This window comes from Oncorhynchus nerka, linkage group LG18 (genome assembly GCF_034236695.1).
Source record: "Oncorhynchus nerka isolate Pitt River linkage group LG18, Oner_Uvic_2.0, whole genome shotgun sequence".
Classification (NCBI taxonomy): Eukaryota; Metazoa; Chordata; class Actinopteri; order Salmoniformes; family Salmonidae; genus Oncorhynchus; species Oncorhynchus nerka.
In genome coordinates this window covers 70,023,329-70,046,728 of record NC_088413.1, presented here as the reverse complement: position 1 = coordinate 70,046,728, position 23,400 = coordinate 70,023,329, and the positions used below count along the sequence as shown (strand labels likewise).

At 44.6% G+C, this 23,400-nt stretch overlaps 1 protein-coding gene across 3 annotated transcripts in view; it reads left to right on the top strand.

The window, feature by feature from the left end:
- LOC115146394 (probable E3 ubiquitin-protein ligase RNF144A-A) overlaps window positions 1–17,989 on the top strand; it is a 73,676-nt gene extending 55,687 nt beyond the window's left edge. For all 3 annotated transcript variants that reach the window (XM_029688438.2, XM_065004313.1, XM_065004315.1), the window contains 5 exons: window positions 140–200; window positions 5,437–5,656; window positions 13,767–13,914; window positions 14,545–14,634; window positions 17,661–17,989. In XM_029688438.2, the coding sequence (XP_029544298.1) occupies window positions 140–200; window positions 5,437–5,656; window positions 13,767–13,914; window positions 14,545–14,634; window positions 17,661–17,792 (651 nt within the window). In that variant the 3' untranslated portion in view covers window positions 17,793–17,989. The remainder of the gene's footprint in view (window positions 1–139; window positions 201–5,436; window positions 5,657–13,766; window positions 13,915–14,544; window positions 14,635–17,660) is intronic.
- Window positions 17,990–23,400: the final 5,411 nt, after the last annotated feature.

The following is a 23,400-nucleotide window of genomic DNA, read 5'->3' as shown; positions in this document are numbered from 1 at the left end:
GGTGGGCTAGTTCTAATGATCCTGGAATTGAGTGGGGTTTAGTAATTGAAAATATTGTGGTCTAACTGAAAGCATCCTGTCTGATATTCGCCATCAAAAGCGTGTGTTCCTAACTGTTCCTCTTCTCTTCCTCATTCAGATCGAGTGCATGGTGGCTTCAGAGGTTATGCAGAGACACAAGAAGCTACAGTTTGAAAGGGGTGAGTGGGAGAGGAAACGATCTGTGACCGCCTCACCACTCATATCCTGATGTCCGTGTGTGTGTGCCGCGTGTGTGTGTGTGTGTGTGTGTGTCTCGCCCGCCCGGCCGGCCGCGTGTGTGTGTCTCGCCCGCCCGGCCGGCCGCGTGTGTGTGTCTCGCCCGCCCGGCCGGCCGCGTGTGTGTCTCGCCCGCCTGGCCGGCCGCGTGTGTGTGTGTCTCGCCCGCCCGGCCGGCCGCGTGTGTGTGTCTCGCCCGCCCGGCCGGCCGCGAGTGTGTGTCTCGCCCGCCCGCCCGGCCGGCCGCGCGCGTGTGTGTGTCTCGCCCGCCCGGCCGGCGCGCGCGTGTGTGTGTCTCGCCCGCCCGCCCGGCCGGCGCGCGTGTGTGTGTGTGTGTGTCTCTCGCCCGCCCGCCGCCCGTGCGCGTGCGTGCGTGTGTGTGTGTGTGTCTCGCCCGCCCGCGTGTGCGTCCGGCCGGCCGGCCGCGTGTGCGCCTCGCCCGGCCGGCCCGGCGCGTGTGTGCGTCTCGCCCGGCCCCGGCCGGCGCGTGTGTGCGTCTCGCCCGGCCGGCCGGCCGTGTGTGCGCGTCTCGCCCGGCCGGCCGGCCGCGTGTGCGTCTCGGCCGGCCGGCCGCGTGTGTGCGTCTCGGCCGGCCGGCCGCGTGTGTGCGTCTCGCCCGCCCGGCCGGCCGCGTGTGCGTCTCGCCCGCCCGGCCGGCCGCGTGTGTGTGTGCGTCTCGCCCGCCCGGCCGGCCGCGTGTGTGTGTGCGTCTCGCCCGCCCGGCCGGCCGCGTGTGTGTGTGCGTCTCGCCCGCCCGGCCGGCCGCGTGTGTGTGCGTCTCGCCCGCCCGGCCGGCCGCGCGTGTGCGTGTGTGCGTCTCGCCCGCCCGTGCCGCGTGTGTGTGTGTCTCGCCCGCCCGGCCGGCCGCGCGTGTGTGTGTGCGTGTGCGTGTGCGTGTGCGTGTGTGTGTGTGTGTCTCGCCCGCCCGGCCGCGTGTGTGTGTGTTTCTCGCCCGCCCGGCCGCGTGTGTGTGTGTCTCGCCCGCCCGGCCGCGTGTGTGTGTGTTTCTCGCCCGCCCGGCCGCGTGTGTGTGTCTCGCCCGCCCGGCCGCGTGTGTGTGTGTCTCGTCCGGCCGCGTGTGTGTCTCGTCCGGCCGCGTGTGTGTCTCGCGCGTCCGGCCGCGTGTGTGTGTGTCGCGCGTCCGGCCGCGTGTGTGTGTCTCTGTGTCTCGCCCGCGTGTGTGTGTCTCGCCCGCGTGTGTGTGTCTCGCCCGCCCGGCCGTGTGTGTGTCGCCCGCCCGGCCGTGTGTGTGTCGCCCGCCCGGCCGTGTGTGTGTGTGTGTGTGTGTGTGTGTGTTTGTCCTGTTGGCTGACCTATCGTGTCCTGGCTTCGAGCCTGTCTCTGTCCCAATCAAAGTTGAACACAAGCCGCTATCAAAGAGAGGAAAGAGGGCTACAGTGCTTTCGGAAAGTATTCAGACCGCTTTCCTTTTTCCACATTTTGTTACGTTACAGTAGGACTGGGCGATATATCAATAATTATCGAGGTAATTACATCCCTCTAACGATATAGAAACGTTTAGATAAAAAAAAAAAGATATAATATTGATATAGAATAATTAGGTACAGCAGTCCATTTGACCTCTGACACAGCAGGAACCTGCGGTGGAGAAGTGACAATATGCACGTAGAGAGGTATACGCCGACTAAAAACCACTTAGCACCTGGAGTGATGGAGTAGCCACTATTAACCACAAAATGTGTTATGTAGGCAAAAACAGTGGCAGTGATAGCCATGGAGAAGGAACAGCTTCCAACATAGAAATGATTGATAAAAAGGGTTCAACTGTTTCAGTTATTTGGAAGTGGTTTGGCTTTTTGAAGTCCGACAAAGAGCAGAGCAATGTTCGGTGCAAATTGTGCCGTAGACAGGTGGCTGCCAAGTCACCATCTGAAGAAAAATCACTCTTTGGCACATGCAGAAAGTTTGAGTTTGCGCCACAGATTGATAAACTCTCCTCAAGAATCAGCCAATCTAGGGATGTTTCGTCCAAGCAGTCAACACTGACAGCGTTTATGCCCTACGAGCAAACATCTAAGACACACAAGGACATCGCAAAATCTCTTATGCATTGCATTGCCAAGGACATGCGACCAATTAGCGCAGTTGAAAAGGAATGTTTCAAGAGGCTTATCAATTTAATGGACCCCAGGTACGTGCCCCCTGTCCGCAAACATTTCTCTCACACAGCACTGCCTGAATTCGACGCTGAGTGTAGAGAAAATGTTGAGGAACAGCTCAAGACCGATTTGATGTATTTTGCTACTACCGAGCTGTGGTCTAGTCGCACGTCAGAGCCTTATAATAGCCTCGCTATCCACTATATTGACAACGACTGGAATCTTCCAAATAAATGCCTTCAAACATCATACTTTCCCGACGACCACACGGGTGAAGCAATAGCAGAGTGGCTCATTGACGGGGCTCATATAGCAGAGGGGACTCAGTCAAGACAGACAGGTCTGCATTACAACGGATAGTGGTGCGAATGTGGTGAAGGCCGCTCAGATCAACAAATGGACCCGACTGCAATGTTTTGAACATCGTCTGCACTTGGCCATTCCTAAGTAACCTTGTCAATTGTGTATATTGACATGATTGGTTAGATGAAACTAAATGTGCATTTTTTGCTGATTAAGATAAATATTACATTTCTACGTAGCTAAAGGGATTATTGTGATTTAACATTTGATTTCTCTTAGTGGGTAGAGACAAATGGGTGGATTGAGCAATTGGAGTGTGTAGGAAAGTGGTAGGTTTCTTTTCCTATTCATGGAAAAAGAAGAGACCTGACAGTTGCTCGAAAAGAACACGACTTACCCCAGCACAAGTTGGTGACAGAGTTGCCTACCGGGTGGGGACACGTCAAAAGGTGGTGCAAAGAGTACTGGAGCAGGAGAAAGACATTTCACAGGTGATGTCCAGTGACCAGAACACCCGACACTTAACTTCCACCTATATAGATGTTCTGGAGTCCATCAACCAGGCATTGACCCCGCTCTGTCTGGGGAGTATTATGTCAGTGTGTCTTACCTGGAGCCAGTACTACACCTGTTCAATACAGAGGTCATGAAACCTGATGATGGTGAAACAGAGCTCATCGAAACGAGAAATATGATGACCTAGCCACAGATGACCTCCTGGACATGGCCTCCTTGGTCGACCCTCGGTTTAAAACACATTACATCAAAGAGGAGAAGGTGGGCCAGGTAAAAGCAAGAGCTGTCTCAGAGATGGTCAATGAGGGACATGAAAACCCAAGCCCAGCACAGGGAGACGTTGTTGCTGCTGCTTCACCACAACTGCCAGCTAAAAAGAGTCACTAGGCAGTTTTTTCAAAAAGTCATGCTCCACCACCACAGGTTTTTACTGAAATCCAGCTGGTGGACAAGAAACTCAAATGCTACCTTCAGTCTCCTAATGCTGACGGTGAAACCAATCCACTGGACAGGTGGAAGATCCACCCAAAAAACCTTCCCAAAGTCAGGCACCTGGCGAAGCGCTACCTGTGCGTTCCTGCGACCAGCTCCCCCTCAGAGCGTGTTTTTAGCACCGGTGGAAACAGTGACCTGCCATAAGGCAGCTTTAAAGCCAGAAGACCGTAGACAGACTTGTCCTTCTTGCTTGTAACTTGTAAGACAAAAACTACCCCAACTTCAACTGTGATGTGCCATTAGGCTAACAGTTATAATGCATATTGACTTGCAGTATTTTTTTCTTTCTTTCTCAAGTCTTGTAAGGGTTTACAGCTTTAAAAAAAGTTAAAATGTTATTTGTGAGTTCTACTTCTGACAATAAATAAGAAACATTAAAGCCTTTGGTTTGTTCAGGCATTCTTGAGTCTGAAGCAGATATGAACCTTTTTTAAACATTATTTGATTATTGTGATAATTATCGTTATCGAATTAAAAAAATATATATATATATATATATATCGTGATAATTTATTTTCCATATCGTCCAGTCCTACGTTACAGGCTTATTCTATAATGTATTAAATAAAAAATATTCCTCATCAATCTACACACAATACCCCATAATGACTAAGTGAAAAACGTTTTTAAGACTTTTTTTTTTACAAATGTGTATGTGCTGCAGAGGGACAAGAGAGACATGTGAAAATGAGTTTTGATCAGTCATCAAAATAAAAGTTCTATAAACAAGTTGGCTGAAAACTTATGAATGAAAAAAACTGTAGTTTTTGTGCAGGTACAGCCAACTAGCGCAAAAACATATTGTCAGGGACTGGGAGATTAGTCCAGATTAAGGGAAAGATAAACAGAGCAAAGTAAATGTTTTATTTTATTTTTTACAATTACATAAGTCCTCCATTGCTTTGGAATGACACGTCCGGTTTTGTCTGGAAATACTCGGGAGAAAAGGGATTTTTTCTCAGGATGGAACACTTTGTAAAATGTCAGGAGAATATTCAACCCTAGTGTGCATGCTTACACATACAAGAACACGCACACACAATATGGTGACCGTGGCCACATTAGATCCCCATAAATGGGTAAAAAATATTTAAGAAAAGCCAGGGAGAACAGTGGGTAAAGACAGTCAGCCATCTCATCAACGTTCCAGGCCAGCGAGTCAGAATAGTGTCTGAAACCATTCCATATTTGGCAGAGCCTAAGACTGCATGTGGAATTGTGTGCAAGCAAGAGGCTCTGTTGCATTGGACACAAGCATTGTGTGTTTTTGATTGGGACAGGATGGTCAGGTTTGTTTTGTAGCGACAGACCAAACATTGAGCATCTGCCAGTTTTGTTCGGTAGATGCTAATTTAAATAGAGAAAAATAGAAGTGCATTTAGCTGCCCTGTTATGGACCAACTGAAGGTGATTTTGTGTATGTCAAATTAGACATGATTGGGAGTTTGTTTACATCAGTCACAATTGCGATTGGTTTGGTACACATACAATCTCACTATACACACAGACATGAAAGATGACAGTCAATAATAAAGTATTAAAAAAATACATGGAATTATTGGATTGTTTTTGCTATCATTAATATCACTAATTTCTGCAAAAAGTCATTGCATTGAATGTGTGTTACCACATGTAACGACATAGGCACTACAATCACTTAAGAAGGTCACCATGCCACTACCACACAGGCGGGCTGAGGTTACAGTACAGTCTTTTGGTGACACCTTGTTTTGTGCCACCACAGAGGTGCTTCTGGACCCGTGTCTGATGTGGTGCCCGTCATCGTCGTGCCAGGCAGTGTGCCAGCTGAAGGAGACTGAGGTGGCGCTGCCCCAGCTGGTGCAGTGTGCCGTGTGCACCCTGGAGTTCTGCTCTGCCTGCAAGGCTAACTGGCACCCCGGGCAGGCCTGCCCACCACCGGAGAACAACCTACCCATCACCGCCTTCCTACCTGGAGAGACCAGGTATGGAACTAGGCAGTCTCCTCTAGCCTTGGCGGTATACCAGGGTATTTGGAAGAAGCCACGGGAAGCTTTTACAATTGTCAATACCGTTTTAATAAATGTGAATTTTTGCTGCTTTTTAAGTAAATGCATGATGTCAACTTGTGCAATATGTTCGGAGATAAAGAACATCGCGTTCTTCATTTCACCTGTCACATTGTTATGAAGCTTGTGGTAGACCCCAGTCACGTGGCGCCTGTTTACAAGCACACAACGACAGTAGACCAGAGCCTTTTGAGTCATTAATTGTTGTGCGGCATGCACCAGGTGATCTAGTTAAGGTATGGAATTCACAACTAAAAGTTTGCCAGCTAGAAATCTTATAACTATTTTAAGTTAACTGTCTAAAATGTGATAAATGCTCTGCAGCTGTGCGTTTGGTTTGCTAATTTAGTAGGTAGTTAGCTATCTAGCTAACGTTAAGTGGTTAGCTTCTTCCAAAATTAAGCATTCGCTTGGTAACCGCAGAGAATCCCCTCCTTGATCAGGAACCTTGCAGGCTAATATTTGTTTTGTGCGTGCTAAAAACTTTTGAGTATAATTTGTTTGTTACTTGTTTAGGTCAGAAACTGCACAAAGTGTTTGCAATGTGTTTGTTAGCATGTCGTTAACCTTCTCTATGGAACTTGACATGTGCTTGTTAGCATTGCTAACCTTTTGGATTACAGAGTATCAGTGAACCTTGTGTTCAGTGCCGGTATTACTGAATATCCCAGTATGGCACAAAGTCTGTATGAAGGTATGACCATCTAGATACCACCCAAGAGTCTTCTTTTTTTTCTTCATCTCAATCACTTCCTATCCTCCCGGACACATCCTTCCTACCCGTAAGAGACCAGGTATAGAGCTGGAGTTTTGTCCTCTTCCTCCTCCTGTTTTCACCATCTTTAAGATGCCCTCCAGCCATCTTAACTTTTTACTGTTGAAAAGTGATATCCCAAGTATAAATACATTAAAGTACATACACTAAAGGGTAAAAAAAATCTGTTTTGAGCAAAAAGTTTACTGCAGACTTCAAGGTGTATAGGGCATTCAAGCCTGAGTTGGTCTGATGGCATGTCGTGATGTCATCAGCCTCCCCCTTGTTTGAGTGGCCATGGAGAACAAAAGAGGGAAGGCTTGTACCCCCCCTCCGCTCTGTCATGACTTAGCTGGACCGCCTTTTGTTAAGTAAATCGGATGTTAAATGAAGTGAAAAAGAGACTAGTGCCACTTTAACTCACTCTCCTTCCCATCACCTCAAACTAGTTGAATAGGGTTACACTCGTGACAACTGAATGACATTTCATCCCAAAAAGCAGCACATGGGGCCTTATTCAATCAACCTGCTTAACTGGCTTTCCCCAATAAATGACACTGTAAGCATTGTTTTGTTGAGAGCATAAACATAAGTTTCTTCTTATTTTGGAAATCCTGGTGCAGTGATCCACATACATACATGCATTGTATTTAGCCGTCATTGTTTCCTTCTCATGTTGATGATCTGTCCTCTACCTAGGACACAGCCTCTGTCCTCTCTACTGAAGACACTGTGAGGACACAACCTCTGGTCCCTGTATCTCATGTTGATGATCTGTCCTCTACCTAGGACACAGCCTCTGTCCTCTCTACTGAAGACACTGTGAGGACAACCTCTGGTCCCTGTATCTCATGTTGATGATCTGTCCTCTCTACTGAAGACACTGTGAGGACACAACCTCTGGTCCCTGTATCTCATGTTGATGATCTGTCCTCTACCTAGGACACAGCCTCTGTCCTCTCTACTGAAGACACTGTGAGCACACAACCTCTGGTCCCTGTTTTTCATGTTGATGTTCTGTCCTCTACCTAGGACACAGCCTCTGTCCTCTCTACTGAAGACACTGTGAGGACACAACCTCTGGTCCCTGTATCTCATGTTGATGATCTGTCCTCTACCTAGGACACAGCATCTTTCCTCTCTACTGAAGACACTGTGAGGACGCAACCTCTGGTCCCTGTATCTCATGTTGATGATCTGTCCTCTACCTAGGACACAGCCTCTGTCCTCTCTACTGAAGACACTGTGAGGACGCAACCTCTGGTCCCTGTATCTCATGTTGATGATCTGTCCTCTACCTAGGACACAGCCTCTGTCCTCTCTACTGAAGACACTGTGAGGACACAACCTCTGGTCCCTGTATCTCATGTTGATGATCTGTCCTCTACCTAGGACACAGCCTCTGTCCTCTCTACTGAAGACACTGTGAGGACGCAACCTCTGGTTGATGATCTGTCCTCTACCTAGGACACAGCCTCTGTCCTCTCTAATGAAGACACTGTGAGGACACAACCTCTGGTCCCTGTATCTCATGTTGATGATCTGTCCTCTACCTAGGACACAGCCTCTGTCCTCTCTACTGAAGACACTGTGAGGACACAACCTCTGGTCCCTGTATCTCATGTTGATGATCTGTCCTCTACCTAGGACACAGCCTCTGTCCTCTCTACTGAAGACACTGTGAGGACACAACCTCTGGTCCCTGTGGGAGCCTGTATTTACAATCCAGCCAGCTCTCTGTTTCTGGATACCAGCCTAGCTGCTGCTGTTGATGGTTCCAGGAAGCCTGCTGCTCTCATGCGTAACACTATGGCATGAATCATGTAGTAGTCTCTAGTCATCTAGTACATTTTTGTGGATATTTAATATGACTGAGTGTATTGGCTGGAGCAGATTGCCTGACGGTAGTGCACTAAAGTCACCTGGTGAAAGTTGTACCGGGAGCAAGTAGATCAATTTATGATCGTAACTCATAGCCAATTTGGATGAGTTGTCTACTTGAAATTATAGGATATGGTGGCCCAGTATTAAAGCCATCTGAAAGTAGAGTGAAGGGGAGAGTTGTTGAGTTGTCCTCAGATGTCACGAAAGGCCCCAGTGTTAAAGGGACTGTTCAGGATTTTACAACTTAAGTAGTCTGTGGGCCAGGAGAAACTGATCCATGGTTCAATTTTCTCTTAACAGCCACAACCAACTTTCGCCATGGCCAAATCAATTCTCATCAACTCCACATTTAGTTGCTACTTAAACATCATTTCCCCATACAATAAAAAATAAAAAACATGCCCCATCACGTCCATTGATTGTTAGCTAGTGGTGGCTAAAGTTAGTTAATGTTTTTTATAAATTCTTCTTAGGGGTGGATCAGCTCAATATTGCGGGAAGATTGTTGCTTCCATCAATGTAATGAATCACCCAAAAACATTTCCACTGCATTTCAGCCCTGCCACAAAAGGACCAGCTGACATCATGTCAGTGATTCTCTCGTTAATTAAAACCTGTTGGGGCTAGCCCTGAATACTGCCCTTCTGGAGGAATTCGGCACCCATATAAAACATGATAAATTTTTGTCAAAAGTTGCTAATATATGCAAATAAAAATTATTATCGAATAGGAAACACTCTAAAGCTTCTAAAACCGTTTAAATTTTGTCTCTATGTAAAGCAGAAGTCTCAGGGCATGCATTCTCCCAAAGTCTCTCTTGTAATGAAAAAAGTTGCCACCACTTCAACGTCATCGTATACACACTTCCCAAGCAGTTATAACCATGGAAACAGTTTCTACGTCTTCAGCGTGAAGCCTGCTTTCGATGAGGCGTGTAACTGTGAGAATCGCGCGCTCACGAGACGTTCAGCGTGCCCAAACGTCCCGGTGACGCAAAAAAAAAGTTTCACCAATGCGAGCTGGGATATTTCTCTCTCTTTCCCTCAGGATGGATTGAACAACGTGTGTTTCTCTGTTCGCCCTCACGATTGCTGTAGACCTTTATAACATGTTAAGGCTTAATTATAAACATAGTTTGACAAGTTTACTCGAAATATAATGTATACTTTCGACGTTTTGGTGCGCATCCACTTGAAATTTGCATACATTTAGACCGAAAAGTGGCTAGTTTGAGAACCGAAAGACACAGACTTGAAAACTGAACGCTAACTTGGTGAGTATTAACCCTTCCAGGTCTTCTAATGGAAGAACAGCCACGGTAAGGGAATATTTATGTCTTCATTTTGGGTTTCTGTCGACTCCAAGATAGAGGAGTCAGTATGCTAAATGGGAGCGCTGCCTCCCTATTATAGCCTAGTGAACGCAAAATGTAACGTTAAAAATAATTGTAACATAGCGATTGCATTTAGAAGAAGTTTATCTTGCCATACATATGTAAAACATGCATATTTAGTCAAAGTTTATGATGTGTATTCCTTGTTAGCTGACGTTATCTGCCGGAGCTATTTTATTTCTCCTGACATTGCAGTAGCATTTTTTGAACGATGCATAATTGTAAACAGAGATTTATGGATATATATTGCATATTATTGAAAAAAAAATGAATGTACTGTGTAACATGTTATATTACTGTCATCTGATGAAGACTTCAAAAGGTTAGTGAAATGATTTTTCTTTTAATCCTGCGTTTGTTGATTGCATATTTTTTCCTACTTGGCTATGCTAATGAGGTATGTATGCAGTGGTGGTTGGACATAAATATGTGCTATGTTTTCGCCGTAAAACATTTTAGAAATCTGACTTGCTGGGTAGATAAATAACTTCTTTATCTTTCATTTGAGCCATTTTTTCAAGCGATTCTGTGGAGGTTAAATATTTTTAGGATTATTTATTGCGTTCCCTGCGCCACATTACAGCTCAGGGGGGATGGGGGGTGATCCCAAAGGGGATCATGTATCCCCAAACACAGGTGTGAGTGTTGACGAGGACAGGGCTGGAGATCACTCTGTCATGCTGATTGAGTTCGAATAACAGACTGGAAGCTTCAAAAGGAGGGTGGTGCTTGGAATCATTGTTCTTCCTCTGTCAATCATGGTTACCTGCAAGGAAACACGTGCCGTCATCATTGCTTTGCATAAAAAGGGCTTCACAGGCAAGGATATTGCTGCAGTAAGATTGCACCTAAATATCGGATCATCAAGAACTTCAAGTAGAGCGGTTCAATTGTTGTGAAGAAGGCTTCAGGGCACCCAAGAAAGTCCAGCAAGCACCAGGACCGTCTCCTAAAGTTGATTCCGCTGCAGTATCGGGGCACCACCAGTACAGAGCTTTCTCAGGAATGGCAGCAGGCAGGTGTGAGTGCATCTGCACGCACACTGAGGTGAAGACTTTTGGAGGATGGCCTGCTGTCAAGAAGGGCAGCAAAGAAGCCACTTCTCTCCAGGAAAAACATCAGGGACAGACTGATATTCTGCAAAAGGTACAGGGATTGGATTGCTGAGAACTGGGGTAAAGTCATTTTCTCTAAATCCCCTTTCCGGTTGTTTGGGGCAACCCGGAAAAAAAGCTTGTCCGTAGAAGACAAGGTGAGAGCTACCATCAGTCCTGTGTCATGCCAACAGTAAAGCATCCTGAGACCATTCATGTGTGGGGTTGCTTCTCAGCCAAGAGAGTGGGCTCACTCACAATTTTGCCTAAGAACACAGCCATGAATAAAGAATGGTACCAACACATCATCCGAGAGCAACTTCTCCCAACCATCCAGGAACAGTTTGGTGAAGAACAATGCCTTTTCCAGCATGATGGAGCACCTTGCTATAAGGCAAAAGTGATAACTAAATGGCTCAGGAACAAAACATCGATATTTTGGGTCCATGGCCAGGAAACTCCCCAGACCTTAATCCCATTGAGAACCTCTGATCCATCCTCGAGGCGTGTGGACAAACAAAAACCCACCAATTCGGACAAACTCCAAGCGTTGATTATGCAAGAATGGGCTGCCATCAGTCAGGATGTGGCCAAGAAGTTAATTGACAGCATGCCAGGGCGGATTGCAGAGGTCTTGAAAAAGAAGGGTCAACACTGCAAATATTGACTCTTTGCATCAACTTCATGTAATTGTCAATAAAATCCTTTGACACTTATGAAATGCTTGTAATTATACTTCAGTATTCCATAGTAACATCTGACAAAAATATCTAAAGACACTGAAGCAGCGAACTTTGAAAATTTATATTTGTCATTCTCAAAACTTTTGGCCACGACTGTACATACACGTACATACATATGGATACATAAACATTCATACATACACACATACATACACACACATACCTAAATAGATATACATACTTTTTTTAGAATATACCGTTATTATTCCCTGCAAATTCTACCACCCTTCCCCCAATTGGAGTAAACTAATTAACAATAACACTTAGGTTTCTACCTTCAGTTTATACACATTTTACAGACACAATCTATTTTACAATAGTTTTTTTTTTTTTTGTCCTACCTCTATTTCTGATGTCCATCCAGTTGATTTCTATTTGTAACTGCTATTTCACAACATTTCTGAACCTATGTACATTTTACAGACCTCGTATGTTTTACATCTTGTTATTATTCCCAACCTTCAGCTCCATTCAACCCCTCCTATCTCTTAACACCATCCATTTTGGATTTCAATTTGACATATATTTTTTTTAATGTGATGTTTCACAAAAGTACTGAACCTTTCTATTCTCATAGCTTCTACAGATTGTAAATAAAAAAAAATGCTAAAATAATTATTGTATTATATATTGATTGATTGACTATGGCTTTTCAAATCACCCAGTATTGCTATCTGCAGCGTTAGTTCTAAGCGAATGTTGCAAGGCTTCAGCCATTCCTGGACCATTCTATTGGTTGTAATTTGACGTTTTGAATCCGCCGTTGTTTTGTGTGTCAATTCATTAACCATGTGCCATGGAATGGGTACATCGAAAATCTCTTACCAACTATTTTTCAATTTATACAGCTGTCAGTTTTTTTGGTCCTTAAATGAAATTGGTATGTTTTATTTGCCACACTTTTCTTTAACCATTTGTTAGCTAGTCAGCTAATGGTTGTATTGTTTGTATTGTCTGTTTAAGGAAAACCATGGATTACAGTTTCCCATGGACTTAACTTCAGGATGAGGAACCAACTAACATCCAGTTGTAAAATCCTGAACAATTCATCTTTTAACGCGGCAATCAGCTGTTGAATAATACCAAATCGTACTCCCGCCTCTGTTTGGGTAAAAAGCTGAGGAATGGGGCTGGAAACCTGTAGCCACTCTCATATTCATAGACAGAGCTATGGATGCAAGGATTGACCATCCATGATTTCAAAATGGAAGTTTTAACAACGTTTTGAAGCTTTACATTGTTAAACAGGCATATTTTGGTTTCTCATGGGGTACTAATTTCATGAGGCATTTATAATTCATATTACTCAAGGGGTACATATAATTCATTTCTACGTCCCAAAATGGACGTAGGAGCTGCAGATTGCCCCTTTACTCTGCAGCCTCCTCTCTCCCCACTGTCAAGACTTCAATTATGGCTTGTATGGCTCTTACTGTGATGCTTCAGTTGTCTCAACAGTGAGCTCTGGAGTACATTCTATCTTCTCTCTCTCCTTGAAGAGTGGGGGAGGGGAAATTAGTCTCCTTATTTGAATGGCCTCCTCTTCTTACACTATTAGCCCGTTCTGCAACCAGCTGACATATGAAGGCATTATCACAAAGGGCAAATGTTATCCTCAGTGGACCGATCCCATTTTGCACGGAGCTTTCTGCCTTTCACTGAGATTTGTTTTAGTTTCTCTGTTGCCATTGCTCATATGAAACAGACACTCTCCTCTAACCTCACAGCGATCCATGTATTTTACCTTCTGATCTTGCACCTGTATTACATTAAGGCCTCCATCACTTTCCTTCCAAAGTAGATGCTAGAATCAAAAGCCCTTTTTTGGTACAAAATGGCTGTCAGGGTATCAAATTAAGGAGGAAGTAAGAGGTGTGCCTTAATTCACTCTGGCTGTATGTGATCAATAGCTGGATAATTGGCTCAAGAAATTAATATGCTTGTTCTGTGTCCAGTTTATTGCAAGCTTGGGTCTATTGTGCACTTACAAAGGCTATAACAGCTCTGTGGCATGATAAACTGTATGGGTGGAACATCTCTGGGTCTCTAATGTATCGTGGTCTTTGTAAGCATTATTCAGAATAAACACTTGTTTCAAACAGAATTTGTTTACGAAACGTAGCACACACTGAACGTTGCTCTCTCACTGTCTCCTCAGCTCCTTTTACAAGAGTGACGACGATGACTGTCCCATCAAGCGCTGTCCCAAGTGTAAGGTGTACATCGAGAGAGACGAGGGCTGTGCCCAGATGATGTGCAAGAACTGCAAACATGCCTTCTGCTGGTACTGCCTGGAGTCACTGGACGTGAGTAAAGAACCCTGTCTCTCTCTCTCTCTCACACACACACACGCCTTTCTGCTGGTACTTTCTAGAGTTCCTGGACTTGAGAAGAACGTTGTCTCAATGTTTGCCTGAAACACATCTGCGCGCATGCTGCTACAACATGCTGATGTTCCAATAGAATAATACACGCGTATCTTTGCCAAGGATTTTTATATTCGCTGTACATAGAATGTTGCACCTGACTGCAATACAGCAGTCTGAAATCTGCATAGAATTCACTCCGTTTGGTGTTAGCAGTGATTCAATGTGTTACATGGTGAGTAATAGCACTACAGGAGGAGTGATAAGGCTGCACACCAATGTCTTTCCAAATCCATGACGTTTGATACAAGGCAATGGAACTGAAACAACAGTTTTTATTTATTTATGTGTTATCTGTGCTTGCAGGAAGCTAGGATGCTTTACTGGCAGTGTCTTAAGTAAATCCTCATTTCACACCACAAGCAATTTAGACTGCACTGGTCATTTAAAAGCAATTTTCTCTCAGCAGCTGCCTCTGAGTACTAATGATAGATCATTATTCTCTCTCTCTGTCTGCATGTTTTTGTGTGTGTGTGTGTGTGTGTGTGTGTGTGTGTGTGTGTGTGACAGGATGACTTCCTCCTGATCCACTTTGACAAAGGACCCTGTCGAAACAAACTAGGCCACTCCAGGTCGTCTGTCATCTGGCACAGAACACAGGTGAGTTACAGTATGTTAGCACAGTCACTGTTCTCCTTCATAGCGTTCTGTCTCTCGCTCTCTTTCACACACTGGACTTCACGTGTTCAACATGAATACACATGGACAGTGCTATGTAAAAACACTGGTTGGTAGGAGAGCACAGGTTGGTTCATGTGCTCTAGATGTTGGTGAGAACATGTCTGACATTGCTGTCTTCTAGGTCATTTCCTTTGTATGTGTACATTTACTAGTCAATGGGTAATAGTAAAGCTTTTAGTTTGGCACAAATGTGACCGGCTGCTCAATATCTTGCGTTACAACATGCATAAGCATGCTGTAACCGACTGGCGCAGTGATCTAAGGTGCTTGAGGCGTCACTACAGACAACCTGGTTCGAATCCAGTCTGTATCAGAACCCGCCGTGATCGGGTGCCCCATAGGGCGGTGCACAATTGGCCGAGGGTCGTCCGGGTATGACCGGTGTAGGCCATCATTGTAAATAAGAATTTGTTCTTAACTGACCTGCCTAGTTAAATAAAAGTTGAAACATAACACTTGCCATACATTAGGAAATCAAATGAAAGTCCATGCGTCCTTTAGAATTGTTATTCTAATATTCATTTAATGCAACAACAAAACAATTTCATCTTACATCACCAAGTCATTTTTCAGCTATAAGTACAGTAACTTCAAACACATATCTATTCATAGACGAGCATGTTTCCCGTGTTTTAATAGTGTTGTGACTGCTAGCTTACACACTGACATCTGTTGCCCAGTGGGACAGGCTGAATCATTTGAGCATGGTTACAGCTCGTGTACTGCACCTCCTGTACCCAGCCCGTCCAACCTCACTGCTTCCTACCCAGCCCGTCCAACCTCACTGCTTCCTACCCAGCCCGTCCAACCTCACTGCTTCCTACGCAGCCCGTACAGCCTCACTGCTTCCTACCCAGCCCGTACAACCTCACTGCTTCCTACCCAGCCCGTACAGCCTCACTGCTTCCTACCCAGCCCGTACAACCTCACTGCTTCCTACCCAGCCCGTACAACCTCACTGCTTCCTACGCAGCCCGTACAACCTCACTGCTTCCTACGCAGCCCGTACAGCCTCACTGCTTCCTACGCAGCCCGTACAACCTCACTGCTTCCTACCCAGCCCGTACACCCTCACTGCTTCCTACCCAGCCCGTACAACCTCACTGCTTCCTACGCAGCCCGTACAACCTCACTGCTTCCTACCCAGCCCGTACAGCCTCACTGCTTCCTACGCAGCCCGTACAACCTCACTGCTTCCTACGCAGCCCGTACAACCTCACTGCTTCCTACGCAGCCCGTACAACCTCACTGCTTCCAAGGATCTTGTCGCTCTCTCGAACTCCTCATGAATACCTAACACATGGCCCTTATTCACAAAAGGTGCGGATCTTGGGATCTAAAAGGCAAAACTGATCGTAGATCAGCACTTTTTATGAATAAAGGCCCTGATCTGATAGGGCAAATTCTGCCTTGATGAAAGCTCAGCCTCTGTCTAACTTCAGATCAGTTATTGGATTGTGTCCACTAGGGATGCCATAAGAGGAATGAAGGTCACCTCTCCAGGCTTACTGTTCTCAGACCAGACATGGTATATTCTATACGATAGCATTGTCAGGGTTTGTTCATATGGGCACACAGGATATCATGTTAATACAGGTATACCGGCACAACTAAAGGTTGTGGTGCTCGTCTGGGGAATTCATGTAAATATTAATACCTCCACGAGAGGAACTGAAACACCCAAGAGTGGATCTCAACTATGATATTTATCCATGCTTGGTGGTCTTTAATTAAAATGTTTATTATGTTTATTATATTATGTTAAACCATCTAGCTGACTGTCAAAATTGTCCGTTTGCAGTTATTTTTAGATTTTTAGACTATATCTCACTCTCTGCCGTCTTGTCCTTCACAGACCTACCCTGAGGTGATCCCCAAAATTACTCTTGCTCTGAAACTGGCAGAATTGCATTATGTTATTCTAAGGAGGTCTTCCCTGTAAATGCATGCTTTGTATGCCATTTTTCTGAGGAGATGTTGGGCTGGAATCAGATGCCACCATGTGGTGGGATAGGTGACTTGCACAACAAAGATTGAAAATAAAAGGGATGCCCAGCACTCACACAGGGGTTTATGTTCAATAAGGCCAAACGAGAAAATGGTTTGAGAAGAAAAGTGGAAATGGCTTGGAGTCTAATTATCATGTTAAGGGATTCCGCAGATGCTAGTCCTTTTCAAAGTGGTTTCTCTATAGTGTGGCATGTGTTGTCCTTTTGATATGTTTGCTATGTATCTAAACAAACAGTGTCTTATCTGCTGGTGCTTCGGTCTTGTTGCAGTCTCTCACCTTCTTACTCTCTCTCCTCCCCTCTCTCTCCCTCCTCTACTTTCTCTCCTCCCCTCTCCCCCCTCCTCTCTACTTTATCTCCCCTCTCTCCCTCCTCTCTACTTTCTCTCCCTCCTCTCCCCTTTCTCTCCCCTTCTCTCCCTCTCTCCCTCTCTCCCTCTCCTCCCTCCTCTCTACTTTCTCTCCCCTCTCCCCTCTCTCTCCCTCTCTCTCCCTCCTCTCTACTTTCTCTCCTCCCTTCTCCCCCTCTCTCTCCCTCCTCTCTACTTTCTCTCCTCCTCTCTCCCTCCTCTCTACTTTCTCTCCATCCTCTCTACTTTCTCTCTCTCTCTCTCTCTACTCTCTCCTACTTCCCCATCTCTCTCCCTCTCCCCATCTCTCTCCCTCCTTTCTCTCTCCCTCCTCTCTACTTTCTCTCCCTCCTCTCTCCCTCTCTACTTTCTCTCCTCCCCCTCTCCTCCCTCTCTCCCCCTCCCCTCTCTCTCCCTCCTCTACTTTCTCTCCTCCTCTCTCCCTCTCTACTTTCTCTCCTCCTCTCTCCCTCTCTACTTTCTCTCCTCCCCTCTCGCTCCCTCCTCTCTACTTTCTCTCCCCTCTCCCCTCTCTCTCCCTCCTCTCTACTTTCTCTCCTCCCCTCTCTCCCCCTCTCTCTCTCCAGGTGGTGGGGATCTTCGCTGGCTTTGGCCTGCTCCTGCTGGTGGCCTCTCCCTTCCTCCTCCTGGCCACACCATTCATCCTCTGCTGCAAGTGCAAGTGCAGCAAAGGAGATGATGACCCCTTTCCCACCTAAACCCCACCCCACCAACACAGGCGGGTGAAGAGTCCGCCCCCCCCTCCCCCGCCATGGACCATTTTTTTCCTTTTTTCCCTCTATTGCCTCCCTCCAACCTTGGAGTGCTGCTTTATTTAATGGGACTTGGGCCTAGCCACTTCCCAATCCATCACTCCACAGTGTCATGGTGGGAGTGGAGAAGGAGGAGTTGACCCCAGGCCACTGGCCTGGGGTCAACGAGGTCAAAGGTCACAGGTCAGACTTTGAGGAGGACAATGATGCCCCTCTGTGTGGATTTGGGGGCTTGTGTAAGTATACTGTAGCAGGGCCACTCTGAGGCCTCAGCTGTGCTTCAGGCAGTACAAGACAAGAGGAGGGTGTTTTATCAAGATGAAGGATAAACACATTAGGATGTCTTGGTCAGGGTTGGGCTCAATTCTAATTGAAGGCAGTCCATTAAGGAATTAAACAAAAATTAAATAATTGATCAAATTGCATTTATTTTAAATTACTTCTCAATAAACTTAACTGTAAACTTTTTATTTCAAAAGTTTTTACATTTCAGAATTTAAATTTCTTCCACTTCCATGAATTGACTGCCTTCAATTTGATTTGAGCCTCCCTGTTCTAGATCCTCTCCTCGGGACATTTTCATGCAGGAACAGCTTGAATCGGAGGACCTTTCACTTGAACTCACTTTTAATCAAGTTTTGTTCATTTGTCAAACACAAAGCTCCCCCCCACTCTCTGTGTAGCTGTCAACATACAGGAAGTAGCACTCTCTGTGTAGCAGTCAACATACAGGAAGTAGCACTCTCTGTGTAGCTGTCAACATACAGGAAGTAGCACTCTCTGTGTAGCTGTCAACATACAGGAAGTAGCACTCTCTGTGTAGCTGTCAACATACAGGAAGTAGCACTCTCTGTGTAGCTGTCAACATACAGGAAGTAGCACTCTCTGTGTAGCTGTCAACATACAGGAAGTAGCACTCTCTGTGTAGCTGTCAACATACAGGAAGTAGCACTCTCTGTGTAGCTGTCAACATACAGGAAGTAGCACTCTGTGTAGCTGTCAACATACAGGAAGTAGCACTCTGTGTAGCTGTCAACATACAGGAAGTAGCACTCTCTGTGTAGCTGTCAACATACAGGAAGTAGCACTCTCTGTGTAGCTGTCAACATACAGGAAGTAGCACTCTCTGTGTAGCTGTCAACATACAGGAAGTAGCACTGGAGTTACGTGATGACCCACGTTTTGTGTTCACTCTGTTTGCACATGAGACTCCCGTTTGTCACTTTAAGGACCGGGGTGGGAGTTGGGACGTTTTCTCTCACTCCCCTGTACAGCACGTTCTCTTGTTGATGTCAGTGTTTTTGTAATCTTTCGCTCTGTTCCAACTATCAGCAAGAAAGTATTAATTTTACAAACTGTATTTGAACTCTTATGTGTCTACAGGTATTTGTGACGGTGTCCCAAACTCACTCTCACGTCCCAATAAGATAATCATGGGCCTGTATTCACAGTCTCAGAGTAGGACTGCTGATCTAGGAAAGACTAAACAAATCCTAGGTTAGCATTCTTACTCTGAAACACTTTGTGAATACAGGCCCTGAACCTTAGTGTCGTCATCCACACAGACGGAAACAAACCATTTGGAATCAACAGATGGAATACCTGAATATAGATGTCCTGCCGTTTTCATTCCGAGTTCCTCTGAACCCAGATAATCATATTGCTTAACCAAATAGAACAAATGGTTTTAAATAAATTAGAAAAGTAGCCAAAAAGCCACCTTTAGTTTCCTGAAGAAAAAAAAAACATGGCTTTTGTCCAGTTCTGTCCTTGTGAAAGCACACTTAAATAATGAATTTGTTTAATGCATCACAATCAGTCATTAAAACCTGTGTATTGTCAGGTAGAACATAAGAGATGAATTAATGTCTCTCTGATACAAAGATGTCTCTTCATATCATCCATATCACATTGATGTTGGTCATATATATCCAACTACTGTAATGAACAATAATCCTATACAAATGTTTTTTGTTGTGTGAACTAGTGGAAAACTTGCATATGTTAGTGGTATGGTTGTCAATGTTTTCATTGGGAGAAAGTCGAGAGCTCACTCTCTCTACATGCAGCTAACCTTTGCAGGGCTATCAAAATGTCAAGAACTTCACGAGACTGTTTTGGACACATCCCAAAGCTGCTCTACACATCACTGTATCTATGCAAGTTTGTGCGTTTCCAATCTTACTAGGTCTTGCTAATAGTGTGGTCATATCAAGTGGTCCAGTATGTTATACCAGATTCCCTGTGCCATCTCTTCATACGGTAGTGTTTTACAACAGGGGGGTTGACTTGCATCAGATGTAACATGGGTTTGATTTGACCTATCTGAGAAGCCATACATGAGTTCATCACCGTCATTTGTCCTCATGTTGTTCCATTCGACTGTGTGCTGAGGATGCATGTAGCTACACCGTTTCTCACTCAAACACATGGAAAAGGGCAATCTTAATATATAGCCATTGATTCATGAAGAATATAACAGTCTCGTGAGCTTAGTTCAACTGTATAAACCCATTAGAAACACTAATAATTCTATAGCCTCAAAATGGTTAACTATAGTTTTGATATTTAATGGATGGTCAGTCCTTGCATCCATAGCTGTTTTATGAATTTCTACATCTATTGTTTACCAAAACAGTGGCAGGGTGCCCACTCTTTTTATTGCTTGAACTGAAGATTGTCCCTAAACTCAAGAGATGAGTCAATATCATTCCGTCTATCAGTTAGCTACTTTGGAACACATACAGAATACTGAGAAACTCTTCAGAAGTCCCTGATTTTTAATGTTGCTCTCCTCGTAGCATTCAAATAGGGGCTATGGCAGTTAATGGAACTATCATCAGCAATCACCTTACCTCATGGTAGCCATTCCTTTCAAAACAAAGATGACGTTATGTTTGAATACCTCGCCTGTAGCCTCATTTTCTTCTGACCCTTAATGCATCAAAGCCTGTTTCAACTGAACATGTGGATCACTGAGCTGACCATGTCTTTGTATGACAATCGTGCCAAGAAGGTCTCTCGTGTGTGGCAATGGTGAAATTCAATGGTGTAGAGTGAATAGTTTGAAGCGTTTAATAAAATCTGCGATCTTGTTTCCGTATGGTGTAGGTGTTATGTTGGAGGTTGAGCCTTAGAATACTCTATGGTGTGACGTGTACTATTGTTTTGGTTTTCAAGATGTAGTATGTTCATTAAATACTGTAGTTTTTCTGGAATTGTTGAGTTTTTTTGAATGGGTTTGGAGATCAGAAGAAATGTAGACGCTATTTCCAGATTTCCTCAACTCGGATACTTGGAAGGATGGCATTGCAGGACTATAGGAAATGTAACACTCAACTTGTTTCCACTTCTCTTATCATCCATTTGGTATAGTTGGGATGTTGAGCTGAGAAGAAATCCTGAATATTTGTCCTCTTGACTCAACTGATTTAGGTTGCTGGCTGTTCATATGGTTACACAGTATCTACCAATCAAACTCCAAGGACTCGTTCAGTCATTGGTGTCATTCAGCATTATGCAGTAAAGGGCCAAAAAATGTACATTTAAATGCCGTTCACTTTGAGGTGATGCCATGCATGTTGCACAATTATTTTCTAAGATTTGATACTTCTATTGCTTTGTCCACATTTCTACTGAAATGTATGTAGGTTGTCCAAAAAATTCCATTGCTCTTGTTTTTAAAATGCATGTTGTACTCTACCACTACTATGCGTTTTAAGAACCCATACTATGCCTCTTCATTTTAGGGACTGAAACAAGTCCTTAAATTTCTGTCATGACATACTCTATCCTGGCTTTTGAAGTTTGCCTTTTACACTTAAGACACTGTATGTAGGTTGCCTTTGTGTTATACTTGTTCTGTTGGCTTTGATGCAGTTAATCTTACATTTAATTACTTTCAACTATTTTCAACATTTCAAAAGATGGAACCTCTTAAATTGGCATGTGTGGATGTCCTTCGATAAACCAACATTGTACTTCTCCCATGTATCTACAGTTTCACTGACACTGTGACATGGAATAAATGTGGTTGTTTTTTTGTGACTCGTGTCTCCTTTGGACATAAATACGTCAAGCATATTCACATTGTCTGATTCACAGTATGGTCATCCAGAATCGTACTGCGCTGGTCCTTTTCAGCAACTATGGGGGATGTGTAAGCAGACCAGTACAACTTGACTTGGTTTGGCCGTCTGATGTGAATAAGGGAATACGTTGAGCACAACGTTGAAAGTGGTATTTTCAACTTCTTTTCAACCAAAAAGTTGTATTTTCAACGTCTTTTGCTCATAGGGAAGTGCTCACTAGTCCTCATCGGTCCCAGGAACATGACTGGTGTAAGTGCGCCCACTGGTGTTGAAAGATGGATGGTACGTTTGTCTTCGTCAAACACAATAGGATATTTTCATTCCAGTCGGCTCTCGGGTCATGTTAAATCTCACTGAAAAGAGATGTGCAAATGAATTTAACAACTTCCGTCAGTGTGTTGGTCTTATTTGAAGGGAGACCAATCCAGTAAACCTTGGCTTTTCCAGTAGCACACATGACTTATTGTATGGATCCTATGTTCCTTCTAGGAGATACATAAAATAATACACATATGCATTGAGACATTCAATCAAATCTATTCATAGTGTTGCTGCTGACCCCCCCCCCATGCCAGTTCTTGGCTTTGCACTGTGACAGGTTCTCAGAATAAGCAAAGTGTACCTATAATCAGAATAGTCAACATTAATTTCCTGGCACCAGCTCATGAATAAAAGTTGTACCATTCATATCAATTAAGTATGTTTGTATGGTACCATTTGCAATGTTTTGGTCTCAAGGTATTGTATAGCTTTTGGGTTAAATGCATATAGAGTTGAATGTAATAGAGGCTGTAAAAACTACAAGAAACTATAGAGTACAGTGGCTTGCGAAAGTATTCACCCCTTTCTTCGAAGCAAAAACTGCTCCAGCTCCTTCAAGTTGGATGGGTTCCGTTGGAGTACAGCAATCTTTAAATCATACCACAGATTCTCAATTGGATTGAGGTCTGGGCTTTGACTAGGTCATTCCAAGACATTTAAATGTTTCCCCTTAAACCACTCAAGTGTTGCTTTAGCAGTATGCTTACGGTCATTGTCCTGCTGGAAGGTGAACCGCCGTCCCAGTCTCAAATCTCTGGAAGACAAACAGGTTTCCCTCAAGAATTTCCCTGTATTTAGCGCCATCCATTTCTTCAATTCTGACCAGTTTCCCTGCCAATAGAAAATCATCCCCACAGCATGATGCTGCCACCACCATGCTTCACTGTGGGACCATGGAGTTGCCACCACCTTTTCTTGATGGCCAAAAAGCAGAATTTTAGTCTCATCTGACCAGAGTACCTTCTTCCATTTCTTTGGGAGTCTCCAACATGCCTTTTGGCGAACATCAAACGTGTTTGCTTATTTTTTTTTCTGTCCTCTCATCCGTAAAGCACAGCTCTATGGAGTGTACGGCTTAAAGTGGTCATATGGACAGATACTCCAATCTCCGCTGTGGAGCTTTGCAGCTCCTTCAGCGTTAT